The sequence below is a fragment of the Nematostella vectensis genome, chromosome 3 (genome assembly GCF_932526225.1).
Source record: "Nematostella vectensis chromosome 3, jaNemVect1.1, whole genome shotgun sequence".
Lineage (NCBI taxonomy): Eukaryota > Metazoa > Cnidaria > Anthozoa > Actiniaria > Edwardsiidae > Nematostella > Nematostella vectensis.
The window spans coordinates 2,707,534-2,728,905 of NC_064036.1; the positions used below are offsets into that span (position 1 = coordinate 2,707,534).

At 39.5% G+C, this 21,372-nt stretch overlaps 4 protein-coding genes across 5 annotated transcripts; 2 read left to right on the top strand and 2 right to left on the bottom strand.

The window, feature by feature from the left end:
• Positions 1-675: 675 nt before the first annotated feature.
• Positions 676-3,386, bottom strand: LOC116619090. 2 transcript variants are annotated; one of them, XM_032383478.2, is made up of 2 exons: positions 3,106-3,386; positions 676-1,821 (listed from the first exon to the last, which is right to left on the bottom strand). In XM_032383478.2, the coding sequence occupies exons 1-2, from the start codon at positions 3,235-3,237 to the stop codon at positions 874-876; spliced, it is 1,080 nt and encodes a 359-aa protein (XP_032239369.2). In that variant the 5' UTR covers positions 3,238-3,386; the 3' UTR covers positions 676-873. The 2 variants fall into 2 exon arrangements, with proteins under 2 accessions (XP_032239369.2, XP_032239370.2); XM_032383479.2 differs by lacking the exon at positions 3,106-3,386 and adding an exon at positions 2,266-3,064.
• Positions 3,387-7,778: 4,392 nt separating this feature from the next.
• On the bottom strand, positions 7,779-11,068 carry LOC5513852 (transmembrane emp24 domain-containing protein 7). Its single transcript, XM_001634064.3, has 3 exons — positions 10,774-11,068; positions 9,903-10,190; positions 7,779-8,741 (listed from the first exon to the last, which is right to left on the bottom strand). The coding sequence occupies exons 1-3, from the start codon at positions 10,930-10,932 to the stop codon at positions 8,559-8,561; spliced, it is 630 nt and encodes a 209-aa protein (XP_001634114.1). The 5' UTR covers positions 10,933-11,068; the 3' UTR covers positions 7,779-8,558.
• An 83-nt stretch (positions 11,069-11,151) lies between these two features.
• LOC5513855 (isochorismatase domain-containing protein 2) lies at positions 11,152-14,632 on the top strand. The gene is made up of 4 exons (XM_001634020.3): positions 11,152-11,308; positions 13,341-13,547; positions 13,760-13,876; positions 14,230-14,632. Exons 1-4 carry the CDS (start codon positions 11,183-11,185, stop codon positions 14,374-14,376), a joined length of 597 nt encoding a protein of 198 aa, XP_001634070.2. The 5' UTR covers positions 11,152-11,182; the 3' UTR covers positions 14,377-14,632.
• Positions 14,633-15,790: 1,158 nt separating this feature from the next.
• LOC5513859 (adenosine receptor A1) lies at positions 15,791-16,822 on the top strand. Its single transcript, XM_001634021.3, has one exon. It carries the CDS (start codon positions 15,791-15,793, stop codon positions 16,820-16,822), a length of 1,032 nt encoding a protein of 343 aa, XP_001634071.2.
• The last annotated feature ends 4,550 nt before the right edge of the window (positions 16,823-21,372 follow it).

Below are 21,372 nucleotides of genomic sequence, written 5' to 3' on the forward strand. Positions count from 1 at the left end.
GAGTAGTAGAATGGTTATTTGTGAATGGTATAACATTATACAGCTACAGGTCTACGTCTGCCCTCATTGGTTGATAAGCAGGCCATAAATCCCTGAATGGCCTGTCAAGAAACAATGCAACAATTTGCAATGTTTCCCAAAACACAGTATATAATTATCTGATTGTCCTCATTTGCTTGGTATGAGAAGTCAGAAGGAATCTCAATTTTCTGTTCATTTGTTTTATGGCCAGCAAGCTTTGCTTTGTGGCATACAATAAATGATTGACACAATATTGGGTGCAGGAAGCCCCTAAAGGAAGCCCCACAGGTAGCCTGTGCACCACTCGTCTGTAAGAGCTATGTAACCACTCGTCTGTAAGGGCTATGTAACCACTCGTCTGTAAGAGCTATGTATTGTTTCTACTTAGCAATATGCTTGTTGTGAAAGTTACACTTGATTTTGTTAAAAATAGCACCTCTAGGGAATTGATGGGAGGTGTGGGTCTCTCATCTGTCTGACACCTCTTCAGATTTATGGCCCTTAATTTAGTGTTGATATATGCTACAAATAGACAAATGATTGAACTACCAGACCAAACCTGATTTCCCTTTAAAATCCTGATTCTCAAGGAAAGGCTTGGGAATAAGAAAGGAACATGATTTGGTAGTGTGCAGGTTTTAAATGAAGCAAATGTAGAAACAAGATATTTTCTTTATTTCTTTGAACAAACATTGGTTATTACACTTTTTACTTTTGAAAGTGGCCTCATACTTTAACAGTGACTTTCAATGCTGGACAATGCGGGAATTTCAAACTGATGTTTTTCTGTTTTAATCAGAATACTAAACAGTTAAAATAATCACAGAAGTACAAAATTTTATGTTTGGTTTATTAATTGTGCTTCATTTGAAGACCCTCTAAGTACAAAAACAGGCAAATAACAAAAGCCATAATTGAGTCGCAACCAATAAATAATAGGGCCAAATTTAGATCAGCGAGCTGTAATACTGCCAAACAACTGACTACAGGGATGATGATGGCAAGTCGATAAAACACAGCTAGAATATTAAATGGTAGGGAATTAGCTGCACCTGCAAAAATGTGAAAAATTCCTATGACTGCATAACACATCATGCATAATCCCAGAGTAAACCTGGACATGCCTTCAGAAGGTGGAAGCTTCAAGACCTGTTGTGCGAGCTCTGGACTGATCATAAACAATGTTCCCAACATCCCTTGCAAATAGCCAATCACTTGGACTACAGAAGAGCTCTTTCTGGTTGATGGCTCACAGCTTGGTGGCAATAGCTGAAGGACTTTTTTAGAAGCCCAAGGCAAAGCTGATGAGATGGAGGCATCTGGAGTCTCACGCACCCAGAGAATGTACGTAATGATTGCAAGCACAGTATCCATAAGCATACAGGCGCATGTGAATAATAGTTCTCCACCAAATTTGACATGGAGAAGAACTAACACCAAATTCACATAAATAAGTCTCTCAAATACAGTTCCAAGTAAGATCCTCTTCCCCGTCATGAGCTGTGGTGAAGTGTGCGCTGTAATGATGTAGCACAGGCCGATAGCTAAAAAGCTTACACCAGCAAGCCGTGCATAACCCTGACCAATGGTGTCCAGTCTAAGGTTGAAGGCAAGAGAAACCAAGGAAGGAGACAGTATACAGCCGAATGCTAGACCCATGTACAGGATACCAGACCATGCACAGAATCTCTCCATTGTCGATAGCTTCTTTTTCAAAGTGCTCCCCAACATGATGTGGTACCAGGTATTTGCCATGGTGGATGCAAGACTGTCAGATGAACTAGACGAGGGTGATGGAGGCTGCAAAGGGTTACGAAACAATCAATAAACTATTGGTAGGCACTGGCTTGGATTTGTCGTTCCTATTTGCTACGTTATAGAGAACCTACAGCGTTGCATTGCTATTTGAACTAGCAATTTTTGTTTACTAGGCGAGGGTGATGAAGGCCGCAAAGGGTTACGAAACAATCAATAAACTATTGGAAGGCACTGGCTTTAATTTAACGTTCCTATTTGCTACGTTATAGAGAACCTGCAGCGTTGCATTGCTATTTGAACTAGCAGTCAATTTCTTTTACTTAAATTCGTAACAATGTTCAAAAGGGCAAGTATGGAGATTTTCACAGCTAAACAAATATTTGCGCTCAAGCATATACGAATGGATTACTCTATATTACACGTATAGATGAAGAGCAATTAGGGAGTGAAATAGATCACACATTTGATATATAAAGCAAGAAATACCTAGGAAGGATTGGCAAGCCCGTTTGCGTGATGCGACGGTACTGTTGAACGCTCGCGATACCCTTTTATGTAGCACATTGCCTAATAAGGTCATCAATGAACAATGTGTGCAACGCCGCAACACAAACTCAAATACAAAACTATTTAACAGGATTAAACTTGACAAAAGGAAGTAAACACCTCTCAAGTGTTTTTCACAACAGCTACAATAATACAAGTAATAAAAAAGCTGTACACACTTTTGTGGCTTTGCGTGTACTCACGCGCGAGAGAGTCTAGGATTACTCGATCAGGGAAAATAATCATTTTAGGTTACAGAGCAAAGTTCGTAATTTTGTATATTTACAAGTAACACATGCGTTGCCATTCATTCAACCAAATGACACCGCAGAATCAGGGCATGAAAATAGGTATTTATTAATGATTAAAAAAGGTCCATAAAGCCTTATAAGATCTTTTTATAGTAGCTGGTAAAAGCGTAATATCTTGAGAGTATTGGTTGAGTTAGATAAGCCAGAACATTAGACTGAAAAACGACTTTAATGAAAACAAAATATTGGCTTGACTTAACGTAAGGTTTTATTGTATCTCCGCACAGAAGTCTTTTAGTTAAAATAGGAATAAGGTAAAATAGGAATTATGTAAATACAAAGCCGGTAATAAAAAAAAAAAATACTGTAGGACACAGCTTGTATACGTAGACGTTGTTACGCTTCACCTACTATACCCGTCACGAAACCGAAAGGTATACAAATAGAAACACGCCATACAATAAAATTAAAATTAATATAGAACCAAATAAAGTTTGCTGGCAAAGAATAGCCAATAAATTCGTCGTACCTCGGAAACCCGAGTTTGTTGTACGTGGTTGGTTCCATAGAGCTTGTTTATTTCTTCCGCGGTTGCGCGGTGGTGATCCGGTTTTCTCCGTCGCCTTGCTGCCTCTCCGGCCCTCAAAATCGTTTCAGACATCGTTTATCGGTTTCGTGTAATCATGCAAATGATTTTGAGTTGTTCAAGTAAAGATCTTACGCTGAAAAATGCCCGTTGACTTAGTTAATTTGCTGAGAAAGTTTACATTGAAAAAATTCATGTATATGTCACACAACAATAGACCTCCGAACACCTGCTAATCAATAACATGTCGGAGTCATCTCGGAACAAAAAGGGAACAAAGCTTGCGTTCCTTCATCTAATCTCCATGTTTTCTTTTTCTTCAGTTCCTTTTTTTCTTCCTCGGGATAATATCTTGAGATGTTTTACTCACAGCGATTTTTCCGGGTGATATTTTATGTATGGTTATTATTCTGTTTCTTCCCAAAGGGCAGAAATTATAATCTATTAGACTCTACCAGTGATAAAACCACTAAAAATCCCAGGGGGGGCAGTCCGATAAAAACAGACGGTCAACAGCATTCTTACCCCTAAGAGGTTGCAAATTTGGTGTGATCAAAGGAATTTTTAACCCTAAGAGATCAGCAGAATCGGAAATACCACATCACCTAAGGAATGGCAGTCGGTTGAATTTTATGCCCTAAGAGATAGCAGAATCAGAAAAATCCTTAAACATCCCCTATGGAATAGCAGTTGGTCGAATTTTATACCCTTAGATATAGCAGAATCAGAAAAATCCTTAACCCCCCCCCCCCCCCCCCCCCCACCGCTAAACACACCACACACACACATACCCAGACCACAAACTCTCTCCTCTCTGAATAGTCAGGTAGCAGCAAGGGGTTTCGCACAAGTCGAGAGTTAGAGAAGGTTTGAAAACAGATTTGAGTAGATATTGGTCCCCTGGACAACGCCTGGTAGTTAGTGGAGTTGAATTGTGTTATGCGTTACGAATTATTTACGTTTTTCTTTTTCGGGCGAAAAACCACAGGGTACCCGAGTGTGAATTTCACAAAATAATTTATTGAGCATGCAAAACATACAATATGAGCATGGAAACATCCTACAAACATAATTCCCACATGTTGCAAATCGCTCCAACTAATACAGCTTTAAACCACAGGGTGCCCGAGTCATGTATTTGCATGAAGGACTCACATAGATAAATATTCAGAGAATGTTTGAGCAGGATGCTATGCTAACTTATTATGAAAAGATGCAATATTAGCAATTGCAGTCCTGCATTGAAAGTGCGTTTATTGTACCAAAGGTGTAGCCTCGCATGACATTAAAACCACAGGGAGCCCAAAGATTACTTCTGTGAAAATGGAAAACAAAGTTACTTGATAGGCAATCTACTCAGCATAACACAGACCAGCCCTCTTTCCGTCTTGGCTGTGGTAGAATGTATGAAGAATGCATTTAATGCATTGTTAAAGAATAATGTATTTGCGAAGGTTTGGCACTAGCATAACAGGACTTGATCCTACTCCTCATCACTGTTTTCGCCCTCTGACTCATCTACTTGCTTGCCGTGTTATGGGGGATCTTTGCCTCTTCAGCCAGATATGAACAGGCTTCTGTGATGACAGACCCTTGAACACTACACAAGAAAAGTTCTGTTGACATCAGCATCCAAACCTTGTCGGCTCTATATGACTGGGTGGACCTGGGTCATGTAACTTCCGTCTTGCTTTTCTGATCCATGTTCCTCTGGACTCGGCCAACAACCGAACGTCTGGAAGCTGGCACGCTCCATATGTTGCCTGAGGCTGTCTGATGTTGGCAGAACATCAGATGGCGCAGCTTGTCAGCTGATCTTGATACAGATAGAGAGTGCAAAAAAGAGCATCTGTCTTCTCTGCTTTCTCATTATCAAGGGCTTGATGCTGACCAAACAGACTAAGCGTTGATATGCGTGCAAATGTCTTAGCGTTAGCCATGGCTTCCTCTTTCCTCTACCAGAGATGCTGCTTGTGAAATCACACACGGTTAAGTTATAGATGCTGGTAGTGACTGGCAAAGCCGCTCTCCTAGCCTTTCATGGATTGAGTGGACTCGGATAAAACTCTGGCGGTCGCAAGTGCTTGCTCGAAACCATAACGCCTGACATCCAATGAAAATGAAGTGCGTGACACAAAGGGCGAGAACATCTGTATCTGGCAGGGATTGAATGATACTGTTGAGAAGTCGATTGCAGCGTAGGCAGCATGCAGAATCATTTGCGTATCTGTTCTTTGTGGACTCAAGCTTGCTGATCTGCCATTGGCTGCTTTTTCCCCATTGAAAAGACCTCCTCATATGAAAAGGTCCTTCCCGGGCATCAGACGGTCTTGTTCTTTGGGTTCTGTAGGTACTTGGACCATTGTCGTGACTCTGGTGTATTGTGTCCTGCGTTCCTTATCTCAAGACCATCTGTAGACCCTCTCCTGGCCCTCTCCCCACCCTGAATCATTGTATTCCAATACTGATCAAAGACAATGTTAAAAATAGAGCAGTTGTTGGTATTGATCTGCATCCTGATGATTGTGAAATATTTCTGCGCAAGCTCCCCAAACGTATTTGCATCTGAAAAAATGCCATTCCACCCAAGATATTAACAAAATCATGTGTCAAACCCTTCCTCAAGTATTGTGACAAGGTCACTTATGGTAAACTTCGTCAAACTTCTATCATTGTAGGCAATCACGCAGGGGACTGCTAGGTTGACTTGTCTTGCATTTGCGAAGTCTTCCAAAAAGATCTCGGTCGGCTTTCACTGTGAACATTCTCTCAATCTAGTCATTTAAGGACAAGGAGCTGTCACCAATTGTTATTGACCATTGACTTGCTTATTTAAAGAAAACTTGACTTGGAATCCCTGTGGTTCCATTAGATATAAAAGAGAAGCATAAAGGAGCCTAGATTTAGCTCAGATGCCATATTTGAAACTGAAGTATCATGTTTAGGTAGCTTCTGAGTTATAAACGCCAATAGAATGAAAACTCTATGGTTTTTTCCCCAAGCTTATGTGCGAACATACTTGAACCTTGCAAACAAATGACTCAGGCACCTTGTGGTTTTAGGTTGTATTAGTTGGAGTGACTTGCAACATATGTAAAGTATGTTTGTAGGATGTTTCCATGCTTATATTGTATGTTTTGCATGCTCAATAAATCATTTTGTAAAATTCATACTCGGGTAACCTGTGGTTTTTCACCCGGAAAAGAAAAAACGTAAATAATTCGAAAAGTATACCACAATTCGACTCCACTAACTACCAGGCGTTGTTCAGGGGACCAATACCTACTCAAATCTGCTTTAAAACCTTCTCTAGCTCTCGACTTGTGCGAAACCCCTATTTTCCAGCTTCTGCCACCAGACTATAATTGGCGTTTTGCACTCATTCTTTGTGAACACTTTGAAAACCCGGTTTTCTAGATGTAAACACAGAGAGTGTGTTGCAAAAAAGAGAACATTTCAGTCAAAAAAGTGGTTTTATTCTCAGAATCAGGCCGAACAAATTCTTTTCTTCCTGCCCTTCCAGGGGGCCTGGAAAGCACGGCTTGTAGATGGCCTGACGTACACCCCATCAAATTGGTGGATGTTATGCCTTTAGGGGAGTGCCTACAAAGATATCAGCGTGCGAGAACTCTTGTAAATTAGATTTGATACATGGCAATGCTTGGTATGGTAGCTCCTATTGATCATCTCTTGGATGAAAATTGGGGTAGGTGGCACAGCCACGGGCCACACCCCTTCTGGTCATTTCCTTATGATTTTGGAAAACATTGGGCGCACATTCTCCCAGTGCCGGACCCCCTTCTGACACCCAGATTGATTATTTGCTACAAAAGAGAAACGTTGATGTGTTCCAGCCTGCTGCAAGATAGTGGATGGTGATTTAGTGAAGAAAATAATTAGGTTGTACCATACCTGTCAACCTTGGGGAGAGGGGTAGGGTATATCCATTTTTTGGGGGGAGGGGTGGTTTTAACCTTGCAGGCGTTTGCCGTATAGAAATCTCTCACCAACAAATCCACTCGTAGATCTCACGAGGGTGTTAGATAAATTGCGCTACGCAAGGGAATTATTGTTCACAATATTTTAATAGAAAATAGGCAAAAAGACGATTTTCTATATAATAATTTTTCGGAAGCGATAAAAATCGCTAAAAAAAGGAAATTTGGTGCCCAACGCGGGAGAGTGGGAGAAGGGGTCCAAAATCTTGAGACTCCCGCCTAATGCGGGAGAGTTGACAGGTATGTTGTAGCCTAATTTTGGCTGGGGCCTGGGTCCCACCTCCTGGGTCCTACCCAGGCCCCAGCTGAAAATCAGGCTAACCAATCAGGTGCCATCTTACCCTTGTGGCAAGACACATCCAAGCAGGCTAGCCAATCAGGTGCCATCTTACCCTTGTGGCAAGAAAAATTCCAATAAGGCAAAAACATGGGTGAGGCAACGTGTTGCCTAAAATCCAAGACAACGATCGATGGATTGGAGAAGTGTAAAAGTCAAGCAAGAACAAAAGAGAACAAAGAGATTACAGTGTAATAACAGTGTAATAAACTAAATGGTATTTCCGGGTTTTTGAAAACCACTTTAAGGCAGAAGCTAAAATTAACAAAAGTCAAAATTAGTTAACAAATGAAGTTTTGTATTTAAAAGTTAGAAGCAAATTACAGTTACATGATATAACTATGGGGATTGCAAGTTTGCTTCCTCTTTACAGATAGTACAGTGCATTGTTTTTTTACTATTTTAAATAGCCTTATGACAGTTTTCACATTTTAACGGATTCAACATGGGTTAAAATCAAAAGAATAGATAACAAAGTAATAATTGGCCCCAGGTATTAGAGTATGTAAAATATGTAATTGTTTACAATTTGTAGATATGAACTGAACTGGGGTACTAAATACCCAGAGAGCCAGTTAATGGTTAACAGATAATATTCCTAATAAAAAATCCATCTCATCCTGGTTACTTCAATGTGACACACTTTATACACCATATTTATGTCTAGATAATCTTACATTAACATAGCTAGAAACTATTGATAGGTGGGAGACATAATTTCCTTCTAAATGTATACCAAGACTTTGAATTTTGATTCTGATCATTCTGCTTTCAACATTTGTTTTATGTAATGAAGATATACTATTTCAATTTTTGGCAAGTATATCTTATATCTACACTTCCCTCACTTCCCTTTAGAAGAAATACAACATTTCTTTAAAAAGTCCTTGTACTTTTGTGAACTTGAAACATTAACAATATTTTGTTGAATTAGGCTTAGTACAAAACTTGCTGTTTGCCAAGGAACTTGTCCAAGCAACAACATCCATCTTAACTTGTAAGAAATAGAAGACCAAACTGGGCCTTGATATATTAAATAACCTAATAAACTTAAGTTGCTACTAGATATTTGACCTTCTCTCAGCAAAGAACTGTCTAAGAATAAAGACTTGGCAAATGCCTACGATGACTATAAGTACCGACTCGCCGACCGACCACCACTGCACTCGCTCGTTCAAATACTCAGCCATATCACGCCCCTGGGACTCACGTAATCTGTGATGTGTCTGGTAATCAATAGCAATCTGAGGGAAAACAAGTCTCAATCAATATTATCATTATATTATGCTTATACGTAATGTACTATTTAAAACATGATCTTCGAGTGTCTTGAATGGCTTAAAACACTCATCAATATTCAATAAGCATGTTGATCAATCGCGATGAAAAAAAAACAACAATAGCTTTTGAATTGTCATTAAAAAGACTACCGGAATTCGGTTAAAAAGACCATGTAGAACAATAAACAAAACTAACGTCATTAGATCGCGGGCAAACAGCGCGCAGTTTTACATAAACTGACTTGCTAGTCTAGCACTAGTCGAGGACAAAACCATTGCATATTTGAAAACTGAAATCTTTAAAAAAACAAGACATCCACCGAGAAGCCTCTATACACTAATAACTGGACTTCATTCAATCCAATTACGAAACACAGTCTAACTGGCTAAGCAAAATGAACCCAGGTTAGTACTGTACATTGGTGTTTATACTGTTTCATTCAGGTCTTAGATCATTCTGACATAATCATGCGAGGCGAGACTGGTCAAAGACAGCATGACGACGGCTTAGAAAAAAAGAAGAAATAGGCGATTGTCTGAGCAAAATGAAGCTGCCATCTGGCAAAGGGACTCTTGGACTACAAAACAGCTAAGTCACTTTTGAACAGTGTTTGATTATGGAGTCCGTTTATGAGAGTGTATCTAAAACATACCATAGAGTAGATTGTAAACTGTGCTGTTTACTAGGAATAAAGTAGTTTACTGTTTGTGATCTTACGTATGTCATTTTTTATTTGCCAAATCTGCAGGATGCAACATTATTTAAAGCATTACGTCATATCATTATATCATGAGGGTCTTATATAATCCTTCTTGACTACATGATAGCTTTTTATAATGTTTTATGTTTGTTAGTCTGTCATTGTTTTTCTATTGTACCCCAATATTTCCCTGGAGAGGATTTCAATTCCCTCCCCGTGCTTTAGATTTGTTGGGTGTATTGCTAGGTATAAAGCCTATTCACATGTCCGAAGAACGACATCCAATTGGTCAAAGGAATGCAAGATCTCTATCCAGATTGTTTAACCATGCTACTTGTTTCCCTAGTTAATTTTTCGAGGTCATTTTCCTTCTACTCTAGAACAATAGCCATGGAATGATTTCAAAATGTTATCAAAATGTTACCTTCAAATTCTCATGAATGGTGACACAAGCCGTCTCCATCTGTGTTAGAGCGGTGTGATGGTTCCCCATGGTTTTTGTCAGCTGGGTCTCCTCGCCAGATTGAAAATCAAAGTAGACAGTCTTATGGCTGATTGTAGAGAATTCATTACTGAAGCAGAATTTGTAGATCCCTGGTTGCTCAACAGTAAAAGTATGACTGTCGTACTGCTTCTTCTGGACACTGTACAGCTCTTTCTCATTAATATCATACAGTATGACATCTACATCATAGTTTCCACCAGTTATAACCTATGCAAAATGAAAGATAGAAGATCAATGCTTCTAGTATCCGACAAAATGACATTAATATATTGCACATCTATGGCTAGTATAAAAATGTAAAGTATATTTTCTAAAAAAGAACATTTTTGAAAGGTCAAAAGAAGTAAAAAGGGAAAGACTCCCATTTCGAGTGCACAATCTGGGTGGAAAAATATTAATTAAATTCATTAACAGGAGATTAACCAGCCATCAAAAGCTGTTTTTTTCTTGTGGGAGATATAAGTGTTTTTTTACCCCCCCCCCCCCCCCCCCCCTGCTACATGCCTGATGAAACAGTTCATATACAGTAGGCTGTCATCATAGACACAAAAGTTTACCAAGCTAGACAAGCAGCAGCAAGATTATGGTCAACAATGCTTTTACAAGACAAAGGCTACTGTGTAAAAGTACTTTAAGTATTTAAGCTTAACTTAACTTAACTTAAAAGTAAAGTTACTGGTGGTAATTCAAAATCATAACTTGTAATATTAAATTTTGTGACGAGCCTGTAAACAGAAACCGCCCAAACTTTCACTTCTAGATCTATATAAATATACGACTATGCTCTTACCTGAAACTCCAGGGTAGCCTTCGCATCTTTTTTCAATTCTTCGTAGAAGCACTGTCTAGCGTTGTCTTCCAACTCAAAAGTCAGTTCGGTGCAACTCACCAAAATACAACTCAGAGCTAACACAGTAAAAGTAACAAAACTCTGGATGCACGAATTCATCGTCGGTTACTTGCTCCGGCAGATCAAACTTCGAGGAGATGTTTTTTCGCCTTACTTTCCCCTATTTTTCGACATTCAAATTTTCAGAAACAACACAAGATGGCGGAGAACCAACGTGGCAAAATTACCGGCACGCGCGATGCATCATGGGGGACTGGGTAGCTCCTAGCTACCCCTCCCTACAAAGGGAGTTTGGACTTCTCTAGGGGTCTAGTGGGGATATTGTTCTTTCTCTTTACGCAAATTCAAGATGGCGGGCCGACGTTTGGGGAAATTAGCTGCCGACAGCACGGCTTTCTTGCTGTGTGACATGCAAGAAAAGTTCCGTCCATCTATTAGATACTTTCCTGAGATCATCAAAGTGGCGCAGCGAATGGTGAGTAAGGAGAAATTCTAATTGGTTTTGCAGAAAAATACAAAAATTCCGTGCCACGCGCTGGTGTTGATGGCTTGTCCAGGGTTAAAAAATGCTGGCAGAAGAATCGGTGTGCTGATGAGACTCAGGAACTTGGTACCTACAAACGCTAAACTAGTTCTCTATAAATCTGCTGTGTTGCCTTATTTGACATACTGCCACTATATATATATTTATTTAGCTTTATCAGTAAGAATCTACAATTTTAAATTTTTAATAATCAGTATAATTTTTATAATTTTATCTTTTTTTGTGTCCCCCAATTAGTAGGGGTTTTATCCCCGGCTAGAGGTTGTTTATGACACTTTAATAAAGTTTCTATCTATCTATCTATCTATCTATGTCCCCCAAAGTATCTCCCAAATACTGGCTACAAGCTAGATTTATCTAATAAAATGCTCCATGGCAGATGGAACCAGTGAGGTCTGGGTGGAGGCACTGGGATCCCTCAAAATTAGATGGATCCCCAAACATTTGGTTGAGGAGACATTGGAGAGGGCTGGTCCTCCAAACATTTTGCTAGGGGAGCGGTCATTAATTACTGGTGGGTGGGTGGGTGGGTGGGTGGGGTGAGGGGGGGGTGGGCCGGCAATTTTGCAAAACCCTGAGCTCAAAAATTTTGACCACCCCTAGACTGGGCGTCCAAATATTTGCACCCCCCCACCCACCATCACTACCACCACTACCACCACCACCTCCACATTTTTATATTCTATAATTATATCTCTTTAAAACCACAGAGACTTGATATGCATACTGAGTGTAACTAAATATAACCTTTACTAAAATATAGATCAGCTAGCATGGCAATTTTGTCCAATTTAATTTAAGTATGAATCTTCACTTTCCCTAGTTTAAGAGTGGCACAGACATAAACAACAAATACCGGTGTCGCTATATAACGACTACGTCGTCGAAAACATTAACAAAGACATTCTAGATTGCAACATTTTAAAGTATTTGTTTTGTTCAACTGATTAGAACGGGCAGCTTTGTCTGTCAACCATGGGAGGGATTCTCAATATTTATTTTAAAAAAGACAAGATTTGTGCCTGAACAATATGGAACCAGATATACAATAGTAGGAAACATTGTGAACTGAATAGAATTTACATTGAACAATGACTCTCTTGCTCAGTATTATTTTAAAACAAGACTTAATTTGGCACCCAAAAAATGTGACCCCCCTCTAATGACAGCCCCCAAAAATGTGACCTCCCTACATCGGCACCCAAAAAACACGCCCCCCCTACATATTTGCCGCCCCCCCAGAAATAAATAACCACTCCCTAGCTTACAATAGGAAAACATCAGCACTCAACCAAATTTTGCTTCTGCCATCTATGTACTTAGGTGAGCTTCAAGATATATGTTGGTTTGAATTATTTAGGAGCCATGATGGAACACATTGAATATTTTTCCCACAGGTAACCCAAGCTCCTGTGTGTATGAATAAATTATAGTAGTTCACGTTACGTTGTGTGTCTCATGGTTAACAGTAAACATATGGAATTGAAATAAGCCAGTTACTTAATGACGAAATAAAATTGTAAAACTCTCAATAATATTCTGACCTGACAGTGGAGTCATAAAGAGGGTGAAGTTTCAAGCCATTTAGGCCGGCATTTCGAGACTTATGTTGTTCTGTTTCCCCTTGTACATAAGAGAGAGAAAGGTCACACCTTTTTGCTCCTCGGCTGCCCATAAAAACTGAAGTAATTCACTTGTAGCTTGCTTGGAATTCAATATTCTGGCAAAATTCCCTCACAACATGCCATCAAAACCAATCTCACTTTGATATTTAAATTCTATCCACTCTGAAATCACACATTTGCTAAACTCATCGCCATTAGATTATGCTTCCAACCAGCAGCCTCTATACGGCCTTCAATGGTCGAGACAAACTACTTCCCTTACCCTCCTCGCTAGTGAGAAATTACTTCTCGTACCTTCCCCACTGTGAACAAATGTAATTATTCTTGACTCTGTGTAGGTCACTGCTGGAAACATAATGAAAATACCAATCATCGCTACTGAACAGTATCCTAAGGGCTTAGGAAGCACTGTATCTGAGATTGATACAAGTACCTTTAAGGATAAGATCTTTCCCAAAACTGTCTTCTCCATGGTCATCCCTGAAGTGGAGGAACAACTGAAAACCATGTCCAATATCAAGTCAATTGTGCTTTTTGGGATTGAGGTGAGGAATTAAAAGATAACTCCACTAAAGAAATCACAAGTGTCTTGCAAAACCTTATGGAGAATAGAGCTTATATAACCATTTCAAACCAAAATAACACCTGAAGTATATCCAGATTACTTATCAAAAGAGAAGTTGACATTAGAAGCCTTCAGAACCATTGTACTTTGACTTTACTTACCTAACTTCATCTACTTTTTATCTGTCCTCAGACCCAAGTTTGCATTTTGCAAACCACTCTAGATTTACTGGAACGAAACTATGAGGTCCATGTGCTAGCTGACGGCTGCTCCTCAAGAACAATGGTAGAGCGCATGTATGCTTTGGATGTAAGTATCTCATCCTTCTTACTGCCGCTTTATTCAGTAGTTGATACAGGAGAAACTTCAAGCTTATACCAGGCCATAGGATGTTTTATGTATTTGCACCCCTTCCCCACCCTCTATGAGAAATCTTGGATAATTGTCTGTATATATTGCTCCTGCATTTCAATGGTGAAAAAGCATTTTGAATAAGCCTTTTTTTATTGTGTTTGAGTAAGGACAAACAGATGTTTGCCCTCTAGTGGAAACAAAGCATAACTACTATATAAAGATGCCAATTTAAAAATAAGAAAAAAAAGAAGAAAATACATTGGAAAATTACATAGGAAAGGCAAACATTTTCATTGTTTGTGTTCTAGCGTTTGAGAGACTGTGGAGCCTACATCACCACGAGTGAGAGTGTCCTTTTCATGCTGCTTGGTGGAGCAAAGCACCCAAACTTCAAGGAAGTTCAAGCCCTTGTGAAGACAGCAGCCCCAGATTCTGGTTTACTCTCCAAAGTATGAACATTTTTATTAACACAATTTTCGACACAAAAGATAAAACTTGTCTAGTATAGCCAATGAGTGAAGAAAGTAGTAGCATGTTTTGTATGACTAGGCTTTTTCAGTTTGGAGGGATTTCCGTAGAGATACTCTTGCCAGATTGATTAACAATGATGCCAATTTCTCATCAACATCCTGCAAGCCAAGTTACCTATGTACACTTATTCTATTGAATGTGTGTTGGTCACACACTACAGCAATAAATATGGTACCAGGGTTTGTTTGCTGACTGGATATTGGTGTTGGCAACCCTGAGCTGTGGAAATTTTATTTATTGGGACAATACTTTATGACCCTGTTAATCTAAGCTTCTTGTATGGTTGTTATCGTGGGCATACTGTATTTCTATTTGCACTTTATAAGACTCTTAATCTAACTTGTGTGTCGACTTGACGAACTTGCAGGATTACTCTGATATTTAAATTTCGAAGAAAAGCTGTCAAATGTCAACATTTTGTACAGATGTAAAACAACATAACTCTCCAGATTTGAATGATTAACTGGGATCTTGTTTCTTTGTTGAATTTCTTTCACCTGTACCATCCGCAAATAGAGAAACACTAAATCTATTGCGATAATAAACTCGCTCAGGGTCCGGTTCCTAGAAAGCAGGTTAGCACTAACCGAGAAATAAATATGGCTATCTCGACTTTTGATTTGATAAAAAAGGGCTTTTATCCCTGGGTTAGCATTAACCTGCTTTCTAGGAACCCGGACCAGAAATCTAAAAATATGTAAATTTCCCTTACTTTGGCTCCGATTCCAGACCTGTACTCACCTAATATTTTTATCGATAGAATTAAGATATTCACTGTCATTGCCAATCATACTTTGAATCCTTTTCTGCTTACTATCTAAGTAAATCGCATGGAAAACTTTTTTTTAAATTTAATTAAAACAATTTACTAGAAGATTTTCAATTTTTTCATCAGAAACTACTTTTGTCAGATTTTCACTAACATAAGAAGGAGGAACGATCGTCTTCATTGCATATAATTATGTTCATAATCCGTAAGAATAAAAATGAATACGGAAGGACACCACAGTTTGGAATAAGATACTAGTATGCCAAAAAACAATAATGAGATCTTCCTTGACAATCAGTGGGGTAGCTAAGTTGTATTTACATGGCTTGATTCATTAAGCTATGTATTACATAGATTAAAACTTGCGTCAAGTTTAATTTAGCTGTCGCTTTTACTCAGATGTTAAGTAAATACAATTAAAAGAAATACACCTTAATTTTCTTGACGTTTTGGCACCTGTTCGGCAGAAAATAAAAGCTGAAGAAAGTCATTCAGCTTCAAGACACCTCGACTTATACTCACAGCAAGGTTCAGGTCATTTATTGACGGATCTTTACCAAGAAAACATAATGGATACTTCAATTAACCGAACGCTGCGTCTTTTGTTGACGGGGAATTTGTCTACGTCCAGTGAACAGGCCGAAGATGGTCTTACCACAAGAGAACTCGCCATTTATGGCGCTACTCTGTGCTTCTATATCGTTGTGATGGTTACCGCTGTATTGGGGAACCTCTTGGTTCTTATGGCCACATTTCAGAATCAAAATCTCAGAGATTCGGCCACTAATCTACTTCTTGCCAATCTAGCTGTCGCAGATTTTTGCCAAGGAGCGATATCTCTACCTTTGAGGATAGCAGAAGAAGTCATGAGTAATTTCTATTTGTGTCGCGTCTCTATTCCTACAACTATTTTCTTTGGCGGGACCTCCAACCTGACTATTCTGTTCATCAGCATTGAACGATTTGTTTCTATTTACCGGCCATATGCTTATTGCCGTATTTTCACGGACATGGTTGTCAAAGTTGTCATTGCGTTTAGCTGGATAACAGTTGCCGCATTCTCACTAACATCGGCTAGCAGTATTGTATGGAGAAGACACATCTCAAGCTCATGTCGCTTTCCTGTGTACTTATCAAAAGCTTACATTTTGGCGTTGTACATCTACGTTCACATCGTTCCCATTACGCTAGTGATCTTATTGTACGGATTTATACTTAAAGCCAGCTGTATCCAAACTCGTCGAATCTACGGACAGCAATTATCTGTCACTTCAAACTCAGGATCGTTTGAGATGGAAGAAAGATCTCGAGTTTTGCAACGCCTAGCGCACTTGAAGGCAATCAAGGTTGTTTCGGTCGTGGTCGGACTGTTTATTGTTCTCGTTCTTCCTATTATTATCATTGATGCAGTGGAGATCCTTGGTGGTGGGAGGCCTCCTGAAGGTTTTGTTAAGGGTGCAGTGTGTTTGATCTACGCTAACAACTGTGTAAACGTATTTGTTTACGCTGGGTTCAACCAAGAGTACAGGCAAACGTTCAAGAGGATCTTGAACAAATTTAAGCTTGCCCTGTTTGGGCGCTGCGTTCGCAGTTACGCCTGAAAAAATATGAGCATTTGTGATTAAGGCAACTCGAAAGAAATTCTAAGCTAGCCCAAGCAGCCTTTTTTGATAAACTCATGATCATACTTGGAACACATAAACAGGCTATTCTTCTGTAATAGCTGCGATAAATTCCATATTTTATAGTGTTAGTACCTGTATAATATTGCGATCAAGGTTAACCCCCTATTAGCGCTTCTAAGGCCTCCAAAAAAAATTCGGGTATTCTTGCACGTAACTTTTTATATGATCCTCAACACACTTGATGGACATTTGTAAAAACGACTCGAGACGAGATGGGGGTACAGGTGGTACGGGGTTTTACTTGTTCGCTGTCACAAACTGAAGACTTAACAAGGTGTTTTCCAAGAGAGAAACCAAAGCATCATATCATGTCGTGTACATATATATAATCGTGTCCGCCGTTACAAGCTCTGCTCACACGTGTTTCCCTGTCTGTTCGAGGCTTTATTTACTGTACCCGATTTATATTCTCCTAAGACGGCATCCCTTAGGTAATTCGACACTAACAGCCATGGAAAGCTTTTAGGCACGTACTGATAAGGGCTTAGCCAATGGGAGTCCGAGGAACGAACTACCCCCCCCCCCCTATTGGCGTGTCGGTTTGTTGCCCTTGGGCTACCGTGACTTACGTAATGTTTACAATGTTGCTACGGCTATCGATTTCACACACTAACTTGTTACACTGCTAGTGCGCATGGCAAGCTACACACGTGATTACAATGATTGACAGCATTCCAACCAGTTTTGCAGTCAAACTATTAAAATGTACTAAAACCTAATTCTACCGACGGCTAGGTCTGAATCCTACTTAGGGTAAACCCTAGTACCACCTAGAACTAACGGCACGCCTATTAATTTCTCGAGCAAAAGGTCAATCTGCTAGAAATAGGAACTGCTTGGCTAAGTAATATATAAATTATAAATATATTAAAAATAACACTCATAAATATAATAATAATATTTATAAATAAATTCACAAGAAAGTCGAGTACTCAGATTTGCTATGCTTGCCGTGTGATACTTGGCGCGATTAAATCTAAAAGTTATAAGGAAGTTGAGATACTCAAAGGTTGTTGAATGTCTCGCGAGTGCGAGTTTAGCGACTGTAAACCGGCACGATACAAATAAACTCAAACTCATCAAATTATTTACTGTTCGCAACAATATTTATACTCAATTGAAGCTTGAATATAGCAGACTATTTATATGCGGGTCTCGTTGATAAGCTTGTTAAATAGCCAGCGAGAACCATTGCAAACTTGCTGCTTCACACATTTCGTTCGTCTTTTGACGAAAAACAAGAGAGTCAGCTCTACGGGTCTGTGAGTTTATTCTGGTCAAATCGCCAAACATAACATACATCGATTGAGAGCTTAAAAACATACTGTTTTTAAGTTGAATAACTCTGATACGAGTTTTGAAATGCGCGCTAAGTTTGAAAATTCATACTAAACACTTCTGTGTTTTGTGCTGCGAGTGAGCAAGAAATTTGTAGATGTTAGTGTGAACTTAAACATTTTGTTATGGTTCTTTGAGTTTATTTTGGTCAAAACGCCAAACATTTCACATATAGATTGATACTGTAGTTTGTGAGCTGTTTCTCTTGTATGAAATCATAAAAGTTTTTATTCTGGTCAAATCGCCAAACCAGTCCACAGGTAGCCCAGGCAATGGTTGCTTGTTCATAGCTCGGAATTCGGCTGTTCTGAGAGGGGACGAGTAAAGCGTTTTTTTTGTGAAATGTTGTCAATAAAATTGCCTTAAAACTTAGAACATGCCTTGTTGTTGTCAAATTCTGTAATACACGATTTTGGGGGGTTTTCCCAACGGAATTCATGACTTCTCTCCCCTAGAGAAGTCTTAAATTCCGTTTAACGGAATTGCAAGCAACCATTGCCTGGGCTACCTGTGTACTGTCCTTTTGGACCTCTGATTCTATAGACATCGGGTAAGGTTTCAGCCCCATTTTAATAAGGTTTAAAAACCTTATTGTGCATAGTTAACTAATTCAGCTGTTGACTGACAGCTCTTCTGACACCTTAGTTGATTGACATGAAGAATAGCCAATCAGACACGTTCTCGTTAAATTGCAACCAAGCATGTGATAATCTCATTATCCCCGAGAAAGCCAGATGACACTAAAGACAATAGGATTCTGCGCGATGATGCGAGCGTTTCAGTTTTTGCTGTCATACGCAATAGGTTAACTAAACAAAATGCTTTTAGTTGTCCTGTTAACTTCCGATATGTTGGCAGCTAATTAGTATAAAATATCTAGTTGTGAAAAAATAGTAAGTTTCGTTACTTTGCGTTACTTGCCGCGTGACATTTCCTGGAAACAAGAGCAAAATCGTAGGAAGCGTTACTGCGTTTCGTAGCTTTCTTTCATTATAGAGTAAAACTATCTTGCAACAAGAGACCATTGGTCTCTTGCTTGCAATTAATTATCCAACTTCAAATGCCTGTCATTAACATCTGGGAATGCGATGTACTGATATAAAAGGATTCAAAACTGAAATGATTTCGGAAACTCCGCGTTTTCAACTCCTGGCAAGTTGTAATCGACTTAGTGGCCTTGGACTTGCATTTTTTTATGTTAAAGGAATTATACATTGTGTGTGGAAGAACCTCGGTTCTTTCAAGTCTGGGATAGGTTCTTATGTTTTGGGGGACTAACAATGTCGAAGATTCTCATCTGTTTCTCGTATTTTGAGATCTTGACAAGTAAAAATTATCAAGGTAAGGGTGTGTGTAAATCTGTAAATGGTATACAAAGTGATAAGATTATTCCAAAGACTCGGGGATTCTTCAAAAGATGAGACTGCATTTTGGCATACGCGGGCAAGTAGGTTACGCCCTGGAGGGGGAACGTGGGTTACGCCCCGGGGGTGGGTTACGCCCTGGAGGCCTGGAGGGGGATCTCTAAACGATAGCAAATTGAGTGTGGTCAAGGCAATTTATTACCCTAAGAGATAAGCACTTGAAACACATTTTTCGGGGATTTTGTTACGGACCTTAAGACCGCATCAAATACATCCATAATTTGTGAACGTTCCAACCACGCAGTCCGAAAAACATCCATCGGAAGGTTTAGTGGTTAGAAGAATCTGAAATCTCAGATTCGTATAGATCGGCCTTCCTCGTCCACCAGAGAAACATCTCTCATGTGCTGAGCTGCTCCTCAAAAAGGGGAAGTTTTTAAGTCCCCCCCCCCCGGGACCCCCCGGGGGGTGAGGGCTACGATCGCTTCTCATTCAACTCACTTTTACTAGAGAACTCTGCTCGCTTCCTGTCATTGTCTCATTCAACTCTCTCTAAATTTTACCAGAGATCTTTGCCTCTTATGACGCTCTCCACACGCCTACACTCTTCCGGCCATTTTATTTTCTTGGTCTCAGCTTTGATCACGTTCAAAGGTTATTTTAAAAACGAATCCTTTATCTCACGTCGACATATTCAAGTTATGTTTTCTTACTGCTCTTATGGTCGCAAATAGAGTTGGCAGCTGTCAAGAGAGCATCGCTTCCGTATCCAGGTACCATGCTCTCAAGAAGAGCGCACCTTACGCAAGACAACAGCGATGGCAAGTACAACGTGACAATGAATGCTTTTATGCTTAGCGCTCAAGACCTTACACAAATAAAGGCGACGGCAGAAAATAATTGAAAACCCAAAGTGTCAGACGTGATATGCCCTCTAAAATGGACTTCGTCCTCGGACAAACGACTTACTTTTCATGTGCCGTTCCAAACACAAATACATGCAAATTAACATAAAGCAATCAAATACAAATACATCCAAATTAACATAGGGCAATCAAATTGTTTCATTTGCATTTGGAACGTCACACGAAAAGAACGGCGTCTAAGCTACAATAAGAAACTTAGGCCTCAGACGTGAGAACTCTAGGTTGCATAGAGCGAGGACGGGGATGATATGTGTGCTATAAGGAGACTTTCATTGGTTGTCGTTGCTTTCAACTGCGTCGAATCAGGGGAGGGGCTGAAAAGAGAAAAGAAACTTTAAAAAGAGAGTACACGGGAATAGGACTAAAGCAAAATCGATCTTTTTACAATTACTGCAATCATCTTCTGCTCCGTGAGTCCGAAAGGGCACAGTAGTAGTGTTTGAAAGGACGCCTATTATATTCAGAGAAGCCCCCGCCTGAACATAAGGGGCTGCTTTAGAGTGGCCGGTTAAAAGTGATAGCCAAATACAGTACTCTAGAAAGAAAGTGGTATTTTTGGGGTAGGTTGTGCAAGATTTTAAAACAATTGTATAGTAGCCACGAGGGGTACCACTGTAGTTTTAGACTCATCGATGTATTTCCGCATTAATGTTGTATTTTTTTATTATTTATTATTTTCTTTTCGAAAACCCAAGCAAGACGCGCATGGCTTTTGCAACAAGGTATTCATTAATTTTTTTTCCCAAAACAGAGCTAGATGGAGTGACAAGGTTGGTAAAGATTAGCTTGTAAATAAGTTCTTATTTTAACCCCCCTCCCCCTTCCCTTTTTCTAAAGT